Source organism: Pristiophorus japonicus, chromosome 9 (genome assembly GCF_044704955.1).
Source record: "Pristiophorus japonicus isolate sPriJap1 chromosome 9, sPriJap1.hap1, whole genome shotgun sequence".
Lineage (NCBI taxonomy): Eukaryota > Metazoa > Chordata > Chondrichthyes > Pristiophoridae > Pristiophorus > Pristiophorus japonicus.
Window position 1 is genome coordinate 100,423,679 of NC_091985.1, and position 17,732 is coordinate 100,441,410.

A 17,732-nucleotide genomic window follows, 5' to 3' on the forward strand; every position below is an offset into this window, starting at 1 on the left:
CGAGAGTTGCCCCAAGTGATTCTTCCATAGGATTTTCATTCCTTCCTCTCCAGTCTCTGTTTGATATCTGACTGATATCCAGAACTTAAATTGTGGATCATCAGAATGTCCATCTGACCATTCCTTTGAATGTTAGCATTCTGAACAGCAAGTGGAAAAAAAGACACTAAGCAAAAGGAAGAGATATTAGGAAGGGTGACCAAAGAGATGCGTTTTAAGGATGGCTTTAAAGGAGGAGCACAAAGTGGAGAGAGGCAGAAGGGTTTAAGGGAGGGAATAAGAGAGTGTGGGGTTTAGGTTGCTGAAGGTACAGCCACCAATGGTGGGAAGAAGTGGGGGGGGGGGGGGTTGCGGGAGTGCACAGGAGGCCAGAGTCAGAGGAATGGAGAGTTTGAGCGGTGTGGGGATTGACGGGCTGGAGGAGGTTCGAGAGATATAGGGAAAAGTGAGGCCACAAAGGGATTTAAATACAAGGTTGAAAATGTAAAATTTGAGGCACTGGGGGGTCCGGGAGCCAATGTCGGACAGTGATCAATCACGGGTGTAATACGCGAGTAGGTCATGGTATGGGACAGCAGTATTTTGGATGTCGACGTTTACGCAGGGTGGAGGATGGGAGAGCATTGGAATATTTGGCTCTGGAGGGGACATAGGAATGGATGAGGGTTTTAGCAGCAGAGATCCTGAGGCAGGGAGAAGGTGGATATTACGGGGATGGAATTGGCGATCTTTGTGATGGAGAAAAAATAGGGTCAGAAACTCAGCTCAGGGCTGAATAGGATGCTAAGATTGCGAACAGTCTGGTTCAGCTCGACACAGTTGCTGAGGAGAGGGATGAAATCAATCAATGGCAAGGAAACGGAGTTTGTTGTACAGCCCAAAGACGATGGCTTTGGTCTTACCAATGTTTCGTTGGAGGAAATTGCAGCTTATCCAAGTCTGGATGTCGGACAAACAGTCTGTCAACACTTCAACAGTCCTTCAGGTACAGAGTGGAAGGTGGGTTGCAACCCCTGTAGAAGTCTATTGTTGAGATTCTGATAATCTTATATTTGAGCTTCACCTGAAATTTTGACATCTGTTCCTTCATTATATTCAAGCCCCTAACCTATTCCAGTGATTTTATATTCCAAATTTACCTTGCATCGATGACATTTCTACATCATTCATTTTTTTTGCATTTGTTTGTGTTTTTTCTTGGCTCTGAGGTTTTCCTCAGAATATCTATTCACTAACTTCAATAACCAATGCACATCATAAATTTATCTTTGTATCTCAATTCTGCATAGAAACTGTGGATTTACTAGGAAACACAAAATAAATTTTCATGTAGTTTAGGGGAAAAAAAACTAGTCTGCACTCACTGACGGAACTCATCATCTTTTATCTTCTCCAAAGCTTTCACCACTGCCATTCTAGTGAATACTGACTGAAAAGAGAAACATCCGTTAAAATTGGTTCTCAGAACCGTAGGTATATGTACAGGATGTGGCGAGATAAATTACATCATACATTCACCTTACAGCACAACAGTGCTAACAAGTCACATGACTTAGCAATCAAGTCTAATTCAGATTTACTCTCTAATCCAGAGAAATACCTTGCTGGGATGTTCAGAGAATCACTGTGGTAGTTCTCACGGGGCTGCATTATAGAAGGTTCTACTACAGCCTCCAGGGAGAGTGTGTTCTCACAGGCAGCAAAGTTCATATCGTGAGGATGCATGCACCATAATGTCAACATAACACCAACTAATTTTCCATTTGACGGTGTACAATTCACACAAATATATATATTTGATATAGCAGAAAGTTGAAAGGCGAAAAAGTAGGGGTTAGGTTCATTTTAATATCCCCCCCACCCCCCCTTTGCCTCTCCTTGGCCATTTCCCCTTCTCTCCCTACCTCTTCATTCCTGGTTGGAAGGTCCATCCTGTAATTAAGTATCTCCCACTGCTGGTCCAGTTTGATTTTTTTTCCAACCAATTAATTTGTGCTATGTCCACTTTCATACTACTGAAATTGTCTATTTTCCAATCCAACATCTTTGTCTTGGACTCCTCTTTCACTTTAGCTATTTTTCAGAAATAATGACCATAACAAAATTAAGTTTCAGGACTGTATGTATGCCGATGAAACAAATTTAGAGCCACAGGATTTCCTAGACTGCCATCACTCAAGTTCTCCTACCCCCACTGCACCAAGATGGCCACTCACCTCTCAAACTATCGCCAGCTCTGGGTGCCCACCTGCTGTAATGTGCACTCCGGGAACCTTTCCTGCTCCCATAGAATATCTGTTCCAATGCTCTCCTAGCTGGCTTCCCATTTTTCATAAAAGTTGAGCTCATCTAAAACTCTGCTACCCATATCCTAACCTGCACCGTCCCATTCAACATTCACCCATCACCCCTGTGCTTGCTAATCTACATTGGCTCTCGGTCTGGCAACGCCGCAATTTGTTTTTAAATCCCTCCATGGTCGCAGCCCTCGCCTTCTCTGTATCCTCCTCCAGCCCTACAACCATCCAAGATCTCTGCATTCCTTTTTTGGCCTGTTGCGCATCCCTGATTTTAATCGCTCCACCATTGGTGGGTGTGCCTTCACCTGCCTGGGCCTTAAGCTCTGGGATTTGCTTCCTAAACCTCTCCGCCTCCCTACCTCTCCTTAAGAACATAAGAACATAAGAATTAGGAACAGGAGTAGGCCATCTAGCCCCTCGAGCCTGCTCCGCCACTCAACAAGATCATGGCTGATCTGGCTGTGGACTCGGCTCCACTTACCCGCCCGCTCCCCATAACCCTTAATTCCATTATTGGTTAAAAATCTATCTATCTGTGATTTGAATACATTCAATGAGCTAGCCTCAACTGCTTCCCTGGGCAGAGAATTCCACAGATTCACAACCCTCTGGGAGAAGAAATTCCTTCTTAACTCGGTTTTAAATTGGCTCCCCCGTATTTTGAGGCTGTGCCCCCTAGTTCTAGTCTTCCCGACTAGTGGAAACAACCTCTCTGCCTCTGTCTCGTCTATCCCTTTCATTAATTTAAATGTTTCTATAAGATCACCCCTCATCCTTCTGAACTCCAACGAGTAAAGACCCAGTCTACTCAATCTATCATCATAAGGTAACCCCTCATCTCCGGAATCAGCCTAGTGAATCGTCTCTGTACCCCCTCCAAAGCTAGTATAACCTTCCTTAAAGCCCATCTCTCACCTGTTCTAATACCTCCTTATGTGACTCGGTGTCAAGTTTTGTTTGAGAACACTCGTTTGAAGCGCCTTAGGATGTTTGACTACTTAGAAGGTACGATATAAATGAAAATAGTTGTTGTTCATACTAGATAACCATAATTTCCAGAAACTCTCACACAATGCAAGTTTCACACAGCAAATAAAGTGACTAAAATTACTCAGACTCTCAAATAATGAAAATTCAAGCCAACTACAGTACAATGCCAAATTTCAGCATAGGGCAACCCGCCTCTCCACATTCAGCCATTTCTTCACTCCGTTGGCCTCTTGCAACTCCTGAGGATGGGGTCCTAGCTGAAACAACTCTCCTTTTTGTTTCGGGTGCAGGTTGATTAATTTGCATTTCCAGAACTGTGTGTTATTTCAGAAATCCCATATTCACATTTCATTCTGTGCTGCACTATTCTATGATTCCATATGATAAATCATCCCGAGATTTGCTACCATGGCTGCACAGATAGTAAATGCTTATTGGAACAAAGGCTTCATATTTGTAAAACAAAAAGACAATCACTTCAACTCCAAATTCCACGGTGGGATGCACATAAACATTCAAAGAGTAACTCTAGATTCTATTTGAATTTGCATCATTGTATAGAATTACTCTTGATTACTTGCTATTGTCCAAAACAACCCTAAAGTATCATTTACAGTTTTCCTTCATCCAGAAGTGCAAGCAGGGCAGCCAAGGCCACATACATCTTCACAACCGCTTGCAACGTGCCTTCCTGATGAACTAATGGGAGATGGCATGACTATCAGGTGTATTCCCCTTTACCAGAACTGAAACATTACTTTTTAATGAAGGTTTTCTAGTCAGGATCCAGAAGAAATTAATCAGTCAATTAGCGCAAAAACTACTTGTGAAACCAGCATTATTACTGCTCAGCTAGTAGGATGCTATCAAAACAAAAGTATCACTGAAATAACACTGCAGAATTAATTCAGGCTAACCTTCAAAAATGGCACAAAAAAAAAAAATTACCTGCTTGTTTTTTGTTGGTCGAAAGCAGTCACGACATACTGTGGCCCTAGATTAGTAACAAATACCACGATTAAGGAAATTCTAACAAAATCACAGCTTTAAAGGTTAAGTTTTTAATTGTTCCTCTGCAATACATAAAGTAGCAATATATTTAAAAACACTGAAGTTCTAGTCACACAATCTCAAATGTTCAAGGTCAGCCAAACCCGAAATAATAAAAGATAGGACATATATTGATTTTTCACTTTTATTCTCTCTATCTCAAGCAATTGAAGTTTCCAATTAGTATGGGTCCAACTGGATTGTGGGACCTGTGTTGCAAGTCATTACTGGGACTGCAGAAGTATCCTGGATCACTCACTTCCTTGCCCACAGAGTTAATTACAGCGATGAAAAAACACACAGTAGAGTCCATTTAAGGAAATGCTTAGAGTTTTATCTAGAGTTACGAGTATGTGCTTTCACTCACACCAATGCAGCTAATTCACGCTTGTTTTTTGTTGGTCTAAAGGAGTCGTAGCATGTTGAGGCCCCAGATCAGCAACAAATACCAGGATGAAGGAAAATCCAATAAAATCACAGTATCTGAATGGTGTGATTATTTCCCACTCCCGAAAGAGCTGCTCAACTCACTACTGTAAGTTGCCTTGTATAACTTTCAGTTCGGAGTGGACAACATTTGGGGCTCAATTTTCCCCAATGCTATTTTTGGCGTACTTAAAGAGTTACACCCATTTTTTTGGGGCCCAAGCACGGCAAAAAAAAATCATCCAAGTTTTCCCATTTGAATTCTTCATTTTGGCGCTGCCTAGATTGTCGTTTAGTTTTTTGGGTGGAGCCCAAGATCAGCGCCAAAAAGATCGGGTTGCCACAGTAACCAGGGACACAATGCGGGATGAGGCTGGAAAGTGAAACATACAGCTAGCTCACACCAACCTGCACAAGCACATTACAGCAACTTACCTCCATTAAATTATTAAAGTGTAATGACAAAAGTCTACCCCCCCTCCTCCCCGCTTCTGATGTTGGTCCTCGCACCTATCCAAGACCGAAGGGCCTCCCGGTGCCAGTCACCACTCCTAATTCCAGGCCGAATGGCCTCCCCCCTCCCGGTCCTCGCTCTTATCCCAGGCCGAATGGCCTCCCGGTCCCCGCTCTTATCTCAGGCCGAGTGGCCTCCTGGTCCCCGTTCCTATCCCTGGCCAAATGGCCTCCCGGTTCCCGTTCCTATCCCAGGCCAAATGGCCTCCCCGGTCCCCGTTCCTATCCCAGGCCAAATGGCCTCCCGGTCCCTGCACCTATCCCTGGCCGAATGGCCTCCTTCCTCCCAGTCCCCGCTCCTAACTATGCCCAAAAGCCCCCCCGCTCTCTCCTCTGTCCTACACTCTCTCCCCTCTCTGCTGCTGCTGTCCAGGTCATGGAACTGCAACTGCTGTGCTGATTTACTTACCTGCGCCAATTTTCTTAACTAACCAGAAGGTTTTTCCCCAGAGGCCACTTACGGCGTCCTAAGACGAATTGGAGTAAATCGGAGCTGGCCAAACTCGCTTAAATGGCCAGAACTGGCGCGGGTGGCAGGTAATGACACAAAAAAAAAACATGAATCTAAAAAAAAACGTAATTAACTGAGTTATGCTGGCGCACATTGATTGGGGAAACATATATATATATTTTTTTTTAAAACGGGCCAAAAAAACGGCGCAAATCACTAGGGAAAATTGAGCCCATGGTAATTAGAAGCTGCGCACTTTGCAAATAGTGTCATAATAGATCCTCCAACATCTTGTTTCTTACTTCAGCAAGGCATCACAATTACATATAATAAAATGTAACAAGGCTCTCGTGCAGTATGTCCAGACTTTCAAAGTTCAAAAGGCAGAAGAAATTATCACTGACAAGGCCACTAGCTTTATGTAGTGTGCTCCACATAGAATATTTCTCTCCCTCAACTTCGGTTTTGTAGATTTAACAGAAACCCACAGCATGACACGAAAGGTAAAAAGCTTTTGTGGATCCGGCTAGTTGGTAGAATAGTTAGTGTTACTTATAATGGAGGAAACAAAACCAGTCCTCAACACTTAGACACGAGGCAAAAGATGCAATGTGCGATTAATTCCTCAGACAGGCAACTCCTATTTCTACATTTAGTATACAGGATACAGTTTCCTATTAAAAAAAAAAAATCGCTGTTAGTATTAACTAACCCAGTCACATCACCATACGAGCAAGGCTGGTTTACTAGCTTTTCACACATTAAAGAGGAGGCACATCATTCTCTACAGGGTATCCAAAGAACTATGACTGGAATGTGAGTGCACTCGAGAAGAGTGTGACAGGTAAATGGCTCCTTTGATTATATCATGAAGAAACTCATGCCCTGCGATAGCCAGTTCTGTTAGCGGTAATGTCACCAATGTCAGGGCAGTGCAATTCTCCCACCTCCACCCCACTCCTGCGGTTATGCTTTCCAAGGTTTGGGGAAAGTGGACTGCCAGCTCCCTGCTGCAGAAGCAACTACTCTGCAGGTTGCAAATGGCAGCAATTAATGTCACTACAGCCTTAATAACACTGGTAAGAGATTTGTTTAATCATTAAGGTGAGGTGTCAGTAATAAAAAATGAATGCTTTTCTGGTTTAGGTGCCCAGTGTCAGCAGCAACTGGATTAAAAAGAGAGCAAAGCTTCTTTTACATTGCCCAACCTGCCTTAAATGATTTATGATGTGGACTTGTGACCACTCGCATCTGGGCTGAGACTGCCAAACTCATTTCACTTAAGACACTCTAGACTGAAAACAGATCCTTTATTGTCTACCTTTTAAAAATATTTTTTTTTGTGTCAGCAACAAAAACTGATGCAATGCAACAAAAAAGCACCGTGAAATTCAAGAGTCCTTTCAGGCACTCCAGAAACATGATATAGTACAAGGAAGAGTCATTTATTCTCATAAATGTCTTAAGCGATAATTTGCTGTTGGCATTAAGTGGTGCTCTACTGGGAACTCCTTCACGGCAAATGAGCCAAAGGCGGGCAGAGGAAACGTTACAAGGATACCCTCAAAGCCTCCCTGATAAAGTGCAACATCCCCACTGACACCTGGGAGTCGCTGGCCCAAGACTGCCCTAAGTGGAGGAAGTGCATCCAGGAGGGCGCTAAGCACCTAGAGTCTCATCGCCGAGAGCATGCAGAAATCAAGCGCAGGCAGCGGAAACAGCGTGCGGCAAACCAGTCCCACAGACCCTTTCCCTCAACGACTATCTGTCCCACCTGTGACAGGGACTGTGGTTCTCATATTGGACTGTTCAGCCACATCAGGACTCATTTTTAGAGTGGAAGCAAGTCTTCCTCGATTCTGAGGGACTGCCTGTGATAAGTGGGTCATTATATAAATAAACTATAAAAATACACTAGCGTTCAACAACAAGTAGGGAAATGATAAATAGAGCAACTTACAGAAAGTGACAATCCCCATCTGTTTCAGGGTGAGCGAAGACCACACTCACTTCAAATAAGCTCTAGTATTGAAACAAAGACAGTTTGTTCTTTAGTGAATAAATTAATATGGCAATCTTTATGGTCTGGCCAGAGTCTTGTCTGACCATTTCAGAACAGTAACCATTTAAACACTAGAATTATTTATCAAAGATAAAATAAAGCCACTTTATTTTTAATTTAAAAGAATATAATTGAAATGGGTTTTCTTTACACTTATTCCCATCAAGATGTTCTCATAGGTTAATGAGATTTTAGTTCTTAGCGAGCCAATCAAATTTAGCATTCCAGTCGTTAAAATACAGCTATTCTATGAATCTAGTTTTATAAGATATTTCACTACATTTCAACATTCTAACACATTAAACTTTGAAAACATAATTGTAATAAAAATGTAAACATTGCCAATGATCACTGTGAAATTCTGCAGACAAATACTATACCTTTCCATCAACAGGTACACCCAGCTCCTCAGAAAGCAGAGGATGGGTTATCCACTTGTAGACTTCTTTAAGTTGTAAAATATCATCCTTTGTTGGAAAACTTCCTTGTCTGTCAAACACAGAGTATAATGCTTGAAAATTTAATCTAAACCTTATGTTAATTAGTGCTCAATTATATGGAGGAACCTTGAACTGACCAGAATAGTATGGAAAACTGGGATCACATGGCTTGTGCTGCAGTAATAACAGCAACATCAAATGTGATCACAAAGAATGCTGTACAAATGCTTTAAGGCAAGAACTTATGCTTAAACCTGAAGTGATAATTAGATGGCCATGGTTCACCCAGTTGCATAGTACAATGTCAGCCTGGTTTTAAGATTACACCCCATTACCTAGGAGGCAGGCAATGCTTTATTTCAACCCGGATACATCAACATTTAACATTTCAAATTATAAAGAAAACATATGGCTGGGACTGTGTTGGAACAGTCACACACTCAGGATTCTGCATATACACCACATAAGCAGTCCACAGTTATCCAAACCTCTTGATAAGTGTTAACCTTTTGTAATCGTTCATTTCAAAGTGTCTTTGAAAATGTAATGCCAAGGAAGGCAACGAGTAATGGACAAGTACTGATGGACTAGTAATGATGCAAGATTTGATAGGTGTTTTGGAGTTTTGCTCAATATTTTAGGAGAGAAACTTTGCTGGAGGTTTTCTGAAAAGACTAAATGCATTGGGTATATAGAAACATAGAAAATAGATGCAGGAGTAGGCCATGCGGCCCTTCGAGCTTGCACCACCATTCAATAAGATCATGGCTGATCATTCACCTCAGTACCCCTTTCCTGCTTTCTCTCCATACCCCTTGATCCCTTTAGCCGTAAGGGCCATATCTAACTCCCTCTTGAATATATCCAATGAACTGGCATCAACAACTCTCTGCAGCAGGGAATTCCACAGGTTAACAACTCTCTGAGTGAAGAAGTTTCTCCTCATCTCAGTCCTAAATGGCTTACCCCTTATCCTTAGACTATGTCCCTTGGTTCTGGACTTCCCCAACATCGGGAACATTCTTCCTGGATCTAACCTGTCCAGTCCAGTCAGAATTTTTTATGTTTCTATGAGATCCCCTCTCATCCTTCTAATCTCCAATGATTACAGGCCCAGACGATCCAGTCTTTCCTCATATGTCGGTCCTGTAATCCCCAGGAATCAGTCTGGTGAACCTTCGCTGCACTCCCTCAATAGCAAGAACATTCTTCCTCAGATTAAGAGACCAAAACTGAACACAATATTCCAGGTGAGGCCTCACTAAGGCCCTGTACAACTGCAGTAAGACCTCACTGCTCCTATACTCAAATCCCCTAGCTATGAAGGCCAACATACCATTTGCTTTCTTCACCGCTTGCTGTACCTGCATGCCAACTTTCAATGACTGATGTACCATGAAACCCAGGTCTCGTTGCACCTTCCCTTTTCCTAATCTGCCGCCTTTCTGATAATATTCTGCCTTTGTGTATTTGCCACCAAAGTGGACAACTTCACATTTATCCACATTATACCGCATCTGCCATGCGTTTGCCCACTCACCTAACCTGTCCAAGTCACCCTGCAGTCTATTAGCATCCTCCTCACAGCTCACACCGCCACCCAGCTTAGTGTCATCTGCAAACTTGGAGATATTACACTCAATTCCTTCATCTAAATCATTAATGTATATTGTAAATAGCTGGGGTCCTAGCACTGAACCCTGCGGCACCCCACTAGTCACTGCCTGCCATTCTGAAAAGGACCCGTTTATCCCGACTCTCTGCTTCCTGTCTGCCAACCAGTTCTCTATCCACGTCAGTACATTACCTCCAATACCATGTGCTTTAATTTTGCACACCAATCTCTTGTGTGGGACCTTGTCAAAAATCTTTTGAAAGTCCAAATACACCACATCCACTGGTTCTCCCATCCTCAAAAAATTCTAGAAGATTTGTCAAGCATGATTTCCCTTTCATAAATCCATGCTGACTTGGACCGATCCTGTCACTGCTTTCCAAATGCGCTGCTATTTCATCTTTAATAATTGATTCTAACATTTTCCCCACTACTGATGTCAGGCTAATCGGTCTATAATTACCCGTTTTCTCTCTCCCTCCTTTCTTAAAAAGTGGTGTTACATTAGCTACCCTCCAATCCATAGGAACTGATACAGAGTCCATAGACTGTTGGAAAATGATCGCCAATGCATCCACTATTTCTAGGGCCACTTCCTTAAGTACTCTGGGATGCAGACTATCAGGCCCTGGGGATTTATCGGCCTTCAATCCCATCAATTTCCCCAACACAATTTCCCGCCTAATAAGGATTTCCTTCAGTTCCTCCTTCTCACTAGACCCCCTAGTATTTCTGGAAGGATATTTGTGTCTTCGATCGTGAAGACAGAACCAAAGTATTTGTTTAACTGGTCCGCCATTTCTTTGTTCCCTATTATAAATTCACCTGAATCTGACTGCAAGGGACCTAAGTTTGTCTTCACTAATTTTTTTCTCTTCACATATCTATAGAAGCTTTTGCAGTCAGTTTTTATGTTCTCGGCAAGCTTCCTCTCGTACTCTATTTTCCCCCTCCTAATTAAACCCTTTGTCCTCCTCTGCTGAATTATAAAATTCTCCCAGTCCTCAGGTTTGCTGCTTTTTCTGGCCAATTTATGTGCCTCTTCCTTGGATTTAACACTATCCTTAATTTCCCTTGTTAGCCATGGTTGAGCCACCTTCCCCGTTTTATTTTTACAGGGATGTACAATTGTTGAAGTTCATCCATGTGATCTTTAAATGTTTGCCATTGCCTATCCACCATCAACCCTTTAAGTATCACTCGCCAGTCTATTCTAGCCAATTCACGTCTCATACCATCGAAGTTACCTTTCCTCAAGTTCAGGAACCTAGTCTCTGAATTAACTGTGTCACTCTCATCTTAATAAACAATTCTACCATATTATGCTCACTCTTCCCCAAGGAGCCTTGCACAACAAGATTGCTAATTAGTCCTTTCTCATTACACATCACCCAGTCTAGGATAGCCAGCCCTCTAGTTGGTTCCTCGACATAGTGATCTAGAAAACCATCCCTAATTCACTCCAGGAAGCCCAATATGTAGATTAAAGTCGCCCATGATAACTCCTGTACCTTTATTGCACGCATCCCTAATTTCTTGTTTGATACTGTCCCCAACCTCACTACTACTGTTTGGTGGTCTGTACACAACTCCCACTAGCGTTTTCTGCCCTTTGGTATTCCGTAGCTCCACCCATACCGATTCCACATCATCCAAGCTAATGTCTTTCCTTACAATTGCATTAATTTCCTCTTTAACCAGCAACACCACCCCCGCCTCCTTTTCCTTTCTATCTATCCTTCCTGAATGTTGAATATCCCTGGTCAGTCTGCAATCGAAGTGTATATAAACTGTAGAATGGCACTTTTGCACTGGCACTTCTTTAGTTCAGATCCTGGCTGACCAGCATTCTTCACAAAACTAAATCCGGCTCCTTTACCCGAGCAGCAGAATCAATTCAGTATTTTCGTGGTTCTATAATTCTGCCGGTGGGATAAGTGAGCCGGATTCTTAAAGTGCAGTGAGATAGTACATAGAATCAAAACCGAATGAGTACCAGTATAAAAGTACCAAAACAAATGAGTTTGATAAACTAAATGACCTTTACTTGTTCCACATTTTCTCGCATGACGATTCATTGCTTTGTAATTCCTTGCTTCTTTTTTTTTAAGTCAGTTTGATCTTCCATTTCCTTGGAAACCCCCCAACTCATAGCTGAAAATGATTTTTTTGGAATAGAGGAAAAGGGCTTTGGTTTATTTACAAGGCTCTGTTGCATATGTTTATCACCAGAAGAGGGGACAAGGTTTCAAGTTATTGGAACTTTACATCCATCACACATTACTTCTATCTGCTAGCAGAGCATGGTCCGTACTGTCGGGCTCCAGGGACAACCTATTCCTAAATTCACGAGAAAAAAAAGTGACTTGGTTACATCTATGGTTTTGTGAAATTATTCTTTTCCAGGCTTTTAACGCGGGGGGGGGGGGGGGGGGGGGGGGGGGGGGGGGAGGGAGGGGGTCGGGCGCGAGGGAGGGAGGGGGGCGGGCGCGAGGGAGGGAGGGGGGCGGGCGCGAGGGAGGGAGGGGGGCGCGCGCGAGGGAGGGAGGGGGGCGGGCGCGAGGGAGGGAGGGGGCGGGCGTGAGGGAGGGGGGGGCGGGCGCGAGGGAGGGGGGGGCGGGCGCGAGGGAGGGGGGGGGGCGGGCGCGAGGGAGGGAGGGGGGCGGGCGCGAGGGAGGGAGGGGGGCGGGCGCGAGGGAGGGAGGGGGGCGGGCGCGAGGGAGGGAGGGGGCGGGCGCGAGGGAGGGAGGGGGGCGGGCGCGAGGGAGGGAGGGGGGCGGGCGCGAGGGAGGGAGGGGGGCGGGCGCGAGGGAGGGAGGGGGGCGGGCGCGAGGGAGGGAGGGGGGCGGGCGCGAGGGCGAGCGAACATAGCCTATAAAAAGCTCCAAATTGTTATGAAGCTATCTAGGAACCACATTTTATGTTAGTAGAAGTAGGGCGTATCCACTGTGTTGTGTGCAGAATTGCAGAACCCTTACTCTTTGTTGACCACATGGCTGAATTCAAATTAATTAAAATCTAGCCTTTTGTATCAAATAATAAACATTTTATTCAAGATTGCTTCCTCCTCGACCTTCCTCCGCTGTCCCTTCCCCACAATAACTTTTGTGCACAATTAAAACATTTTTTAGAATGCTTGTCCAAAGGATCCCATTTAATGTGAGTTTCTGCATCACTCACCATTGATTCTCAATGTTCTTAACACCTAATTTAGCCTGTGTAAATAAAAAAAGATCAAAGCTGCATCCGCTCACTTTACCCATCATAATGGAGTGGTTACTGTCTGAAAACAGCAGCTCGAGCCAGAAAGGGTAGTTTAAGGTTTTACTTCTTCATTTTTAGACTTATAAAAAGAAATATAGAACTATGACTCATTAAATCCAGTACCATTTGCAAATCTATGCTCTGACTGCACTCCTCGTCATGTTACTCCCAAATTAAAAATGTTCTCTCATAATGACACTATTTAGAAAAGCAATATTAAATGCCCTTCACTGCATCCTTTGAGAAATGATTTTCAATTTGTGTTAATCTGATAAACACCTTTGCATCTTCAGGGCCACAGACTTTGTATGGTCTCCCTTCTCCTTTCCTCCCACCTTATTTGTCCTCTCCCGTCCTCCCCACCTCGTTCCCTCTCCCGTCCCTCGCCACCTCATTCCCTCTCTCCCGTCCCTCGCCACCTCATTCCCCCCTCCCGTCCCTCGCCACCTCATTCCCCCTCTCCCGTCCCTCGCCACCTCATTCCCTCTCTCCCGTCCCTCGCCACCTCATTCCCTCTCTCCCGTCCCTCGCCACCTCATTCCCTCTCTCCCGTCCCTCGCCACCTCATTCCCCCCTCCCGTCCCTCGCCACCTCATTCCCTCTCTCCCATCCCTCGCCACCTCATCCCCTCGCCACCGTCCCTCGCCACTTCATTCCCTCTCTCCCGTCCCTCGCCACCTCATTCCCCATCTCCCGTCCCTCGCCACCTCATTCCCCCTCTCCCGTCCCTCGCCACTTCATTCCCTCTCTCCCGTCCCTCGACACCTCATTCCCTCTCTCCCGTCCCTCGCCACCTCATTCCCCCTCTCCCGTCCCTCGCCACCTCATTCCCTCTCTCCCATCTCTCGCCACCTCATCCCCTCGCCACCGTCCCTCGCCACTTCATTCCCTCTCTCCCGTCCCTCGCCACCTCATTCCCCCTCTCCCGTCCCTCGCCACCTCATTCCCTCTCTCCCGTCCCTCGCCACCTCATTCCCTCTCTCCCGTCCCTCGCCACCTCATTCCCCCTCTCCCGTCCCTCGCCTACTCATTCCCCCTCTCCCGTCCCTCGCCACCTCATCCCCTCGCCACTGTCCCTCGCCACCTCATCCCCTCGCCACTGTCCCTCGCCACTTCATTCCCTCTCTCCCGTCCCTCGCCACCTCATTCCCTCTCTCCCATCCCTCGCCACCTCATTCCCTCTCTCCCATCCCTCGCCACCTCATTCCCTCTCTCCCGTCCCTCGCCACCTCATTCACCCTCTCCCGTCCCTCGCCACCTCATTCCCTCTCTCCCGTCCCTCGCCACCTCATTCCCCCTCTCCCGTCCTTCGCCACCTCATTCCCTCTCTCCCGTCCCTCGCCACTTCATTCCCTCTCTCCCGTCCCTCGCCACTTCATTCCCTCTCTCCCGTCCCTCGCCACTTCATTCCCTCTCTCCCGTCCCTCGCCACCTCATTCCCCCTCTCCCGTCCCTCGCCGCCTCATTCCCCCTCTCCCGTCCCTCGCCACCTCATTCCCCCTCTCCCGTCCCTCGCCATCTCATTCCCTCTCTCCCGTCCCTCGCCACCTCATTCCCTCTCTCCCGTCCCTCGCCACCTCATTCCCTCTCTCCCGTCCCTCGCCACCTCATTCCCTCTCTCCCGTCCCTCGCCACCTCATTCCCGCGCCACCTCATTCCCTCTCTTCCGTCCCTCGCCACCTCATTCCCCCTCTCCCGTCCCTCGCCACCTCATTCCCTCTCTCCCGTCCCTCGCCACCTCATTCCCTCTCCCGTCCCTCCCTCTCCACCTCATTCCCTCTCTCCCTTCATTCACAAGCATCCTCAAAACCCCCCTCTTTGGCCATGCCTTCTGCCACATTCTCCTTCCACCATGCCTTGAATCACATTCTCTAAACCTTCCCCCATAACTGCAAGGTGTGCTAGTGTTGCCTCTGAAGTGGTTTGTGATGTTTGATTGCATCAAAATGCAATACTTCTTTCCAAAAATATTTACTCAGGTAACAGAACTGAAGCTGTGAACAATCTCAGAGATTAAATGTGAATCTCAGTCATTATTTATATTTTAACTCACTTGCCCTCACTGGACAATTTCACACTTTCCAACCCTTTCTAGTGTCTGTGCAACAGTAGAGCAGTCTGTTTTGAGATGGTGGAAAAAAAAGACAGGGCCAGACTCAGACCCACGTCTACGAAGAGAAATCAAAGGTGCATAGCAGAGGCCAGAGATAGAATAGCATCCAAGAAGCCCATGGTCTCCCAGCTAAAGTAAGAAACCACCTTATGTCTATAGAGAGAAAACACAAATCACAGAAAATATATTTCCATCTAACAAGCAAAAAAAAAAATCAAGGTTTTTATGTGGCTTAAGCCTTTGTGGTGCTTTCTTTAAGAAAGAATGCGGCATAATGTTAGTCTGAGTCAGTTTACTTTACCATTCCTAATGGAGCGGCATCTAGTGGTGCTATTAAAAAAAAGCAACTAATATGAGTTGGGACTATAACACTCAATATGACATGCTCCAATGCCACTCAGCAATTTCTGGCAAACAATGGGACTGTGCCATGCATCACACATGAATTGAATGGAATCAAAACAATAGTAATGCACTCATATTGTAAGTTGCATCATCCAAACTGTTCCAAAAAAGGATAACAGGAATAATACAATAAATAGTAATTAATTCTTTGAGAGCTGTTGATAATAAAAATGGTAATTTTCTTCTTATTTGAAAAATATGGAAACTGGACTTAAGTACCACTTATGAATCAATGAACTCTTTTCAGACATTGCAAATGACTCACATGTTGCTCTCAGTTTGACATATGAACACATTCAAATTGCTGACTTATAATTTTCTGCTTTTCCCCTCACCTGCTATTTGCAACTTCCTTTGAAAAGTAACACCTCGTGGCTAAGGTCTATTTCCAGGGCTTAATGTCAGTTGAGTTTCACCAATTCTCAACCAGACCACGGAGACAAAATAAAACACACACGGAGGGAATCCACCTCATCCACAAAGCCTGCTTTCTATCAGCTAATATGGAGCAAAACTAATGTGTAGGTACCAATGAACCACAGCATCCTACCATCTCGGGTGAAGGGGGTCAGTGAGACTTGCAACCAAAGTGAACTGAGTGTGAGAAGCAGTCATCCTTTACATGTATTAAGCTATGATTGGAGAAGGACTCTAGTCCTTTTATATATATATATATATATAAATATATAGTGTTCAGTGACTTGACATTGGATTCTGAGTCTTTTCTTTTTACCAGATCTACTTTACAATAAAGGTGATTGATCGCTTCGAAAGGACTTTTAGTCGTCAATAACTACATATTACAGACCATGATTATCCTTTTATTTGTCAATTTTTTCCACATGTTCTAAAAAATATCAACTGAAATTTTTAACCAATTATGAAAACCTTCATTTTCTCCAGAGACACTAAGGATTAAACATTTTTTAAGCCTTTCTATTCCATGTGACTATGTAAAAGGCAACATCATATTAGGTATCTGATGTGAGAAAAATTAATTGTCTGCCAAATTAAATTTTTACCAGTGTACATGAACTAGAGACTGGAAAGTGCAGTGTAGGAGTAGAAAGCAGCTATATTGAATATAAAAGATAACTGACAAAAAAATTAAATACAGTGAAAAATTAAATTGCGTTTCTTGTATAAAAAAATCAATTTCACAAAAGTTTGAGCCAGTTTTTAAAGTGCTGTGTAATTTCACAGAATAGCTTCTTTGAAAATGAAAGCAGCAACAGACTCTGCCTTTAGTTATTGCAAAACAAGCACAAAGAAAAATTCCCTGCAATGATTACTTACCCTACTTCCTGTTTTACCAGCAACCACGTGGCATGCTATCAGGCAGGCCCAAGAGAAAAGAAAAAACAAGTGTAAACAATTAAAATGAGGTAACATTTCCTGATTATCTGTGATTGAGTGCCCAAGTACATCACAAGAAACACAGTCAGTCTTCAGAAGGTACAGCCCATTCGCCAAAACACGCATTAAAACAGGAAGTGAACACCACATATTTGATATACACCAATTGACATTCCACAACCAATTGTGCAAGGATTTTAGAAACCCCCTTCAATCTACACAGCAACAGTATTCAATTTTTTTTGGAACATTTAAATTTCTATCTATAATTATCAATTTTTTCTCCACTCATTTTAGAAAGAACTTTGAAATCCCTAATTTATTAATGCTGTCTATTTTTATGAACATGTAAACGTGTTTTAACCATAGCTTTCATGGGAGTGGAAGAAGAATTTTGATCAGTGATGGGGTCTGGAACATTTTTCCATTTTGAGCACTTACTGTCAGCATCATACAGCTTCGGATCAGATATAAGATAGCCAGGTATAGAGCAAGACTTCCTCCTCTACCTAAGCAGTATACTTCATTGTAGAAGAGTATACCCTAGTGTATCGCGATGACCATTTCTATTTTCCACTCCAGCTCTCCCTTGTGGTCAAAGTGGGACTGTAAACCTGTGTTGAAGTCCAGATAGCTTTATGCCAAGGATTTAGGAACTGGGTTGAGATTACTTAAAATTCATTTCATTTAGTATCCTGATAGAAAGAGCAACGTTTCATCCCATTAGTATGGTGCTAGATTCAAACC

At 44.2% G+C, this 17,732-nt stretch overlaps 1 protein-coding gene across 4 annotated transcripts in view; it reads right to left on the reverse strand.

Moving 5' to 3' along the window:
* pus10 (pseudouridine synthase 10) overlaps window positions 1-17,732 on the reverse strand; it is a 143,314-nt gene that overhangs the window by 75,526 nt on the left and 50,056 nt on the right. For all 4 annotated transcript variants that reach the window (XM_070889624.1, XM_070889623.1, XM_070889625.1 and 1 more), the window contains exons 5-9: window positions 16,926-16,960; window positions 8,173-8,281; window positions 7,691-7,752; window positions 4,239-4,284; window positions 1,365-1,429 (exon numbers count right to left, since the gene is read on the reverse strand). In XM_070889624.1, the coding sequence (XP_070745725.1) occupies window positions 1,365-1,429; window positions 4,239-4,284; window positions 7,691-7,752; window positions 8,173-8,281; window positions 16,926-16,960 (317 nt within the window). The remainder of the gene's footprint in view (window positions 1-1,364; window positions 1,430-4,238; window positions 4,285-7,690; window positions 7,753-8,172; window positions 8,282-16,925; window positions 16,961-17,732) is intronic.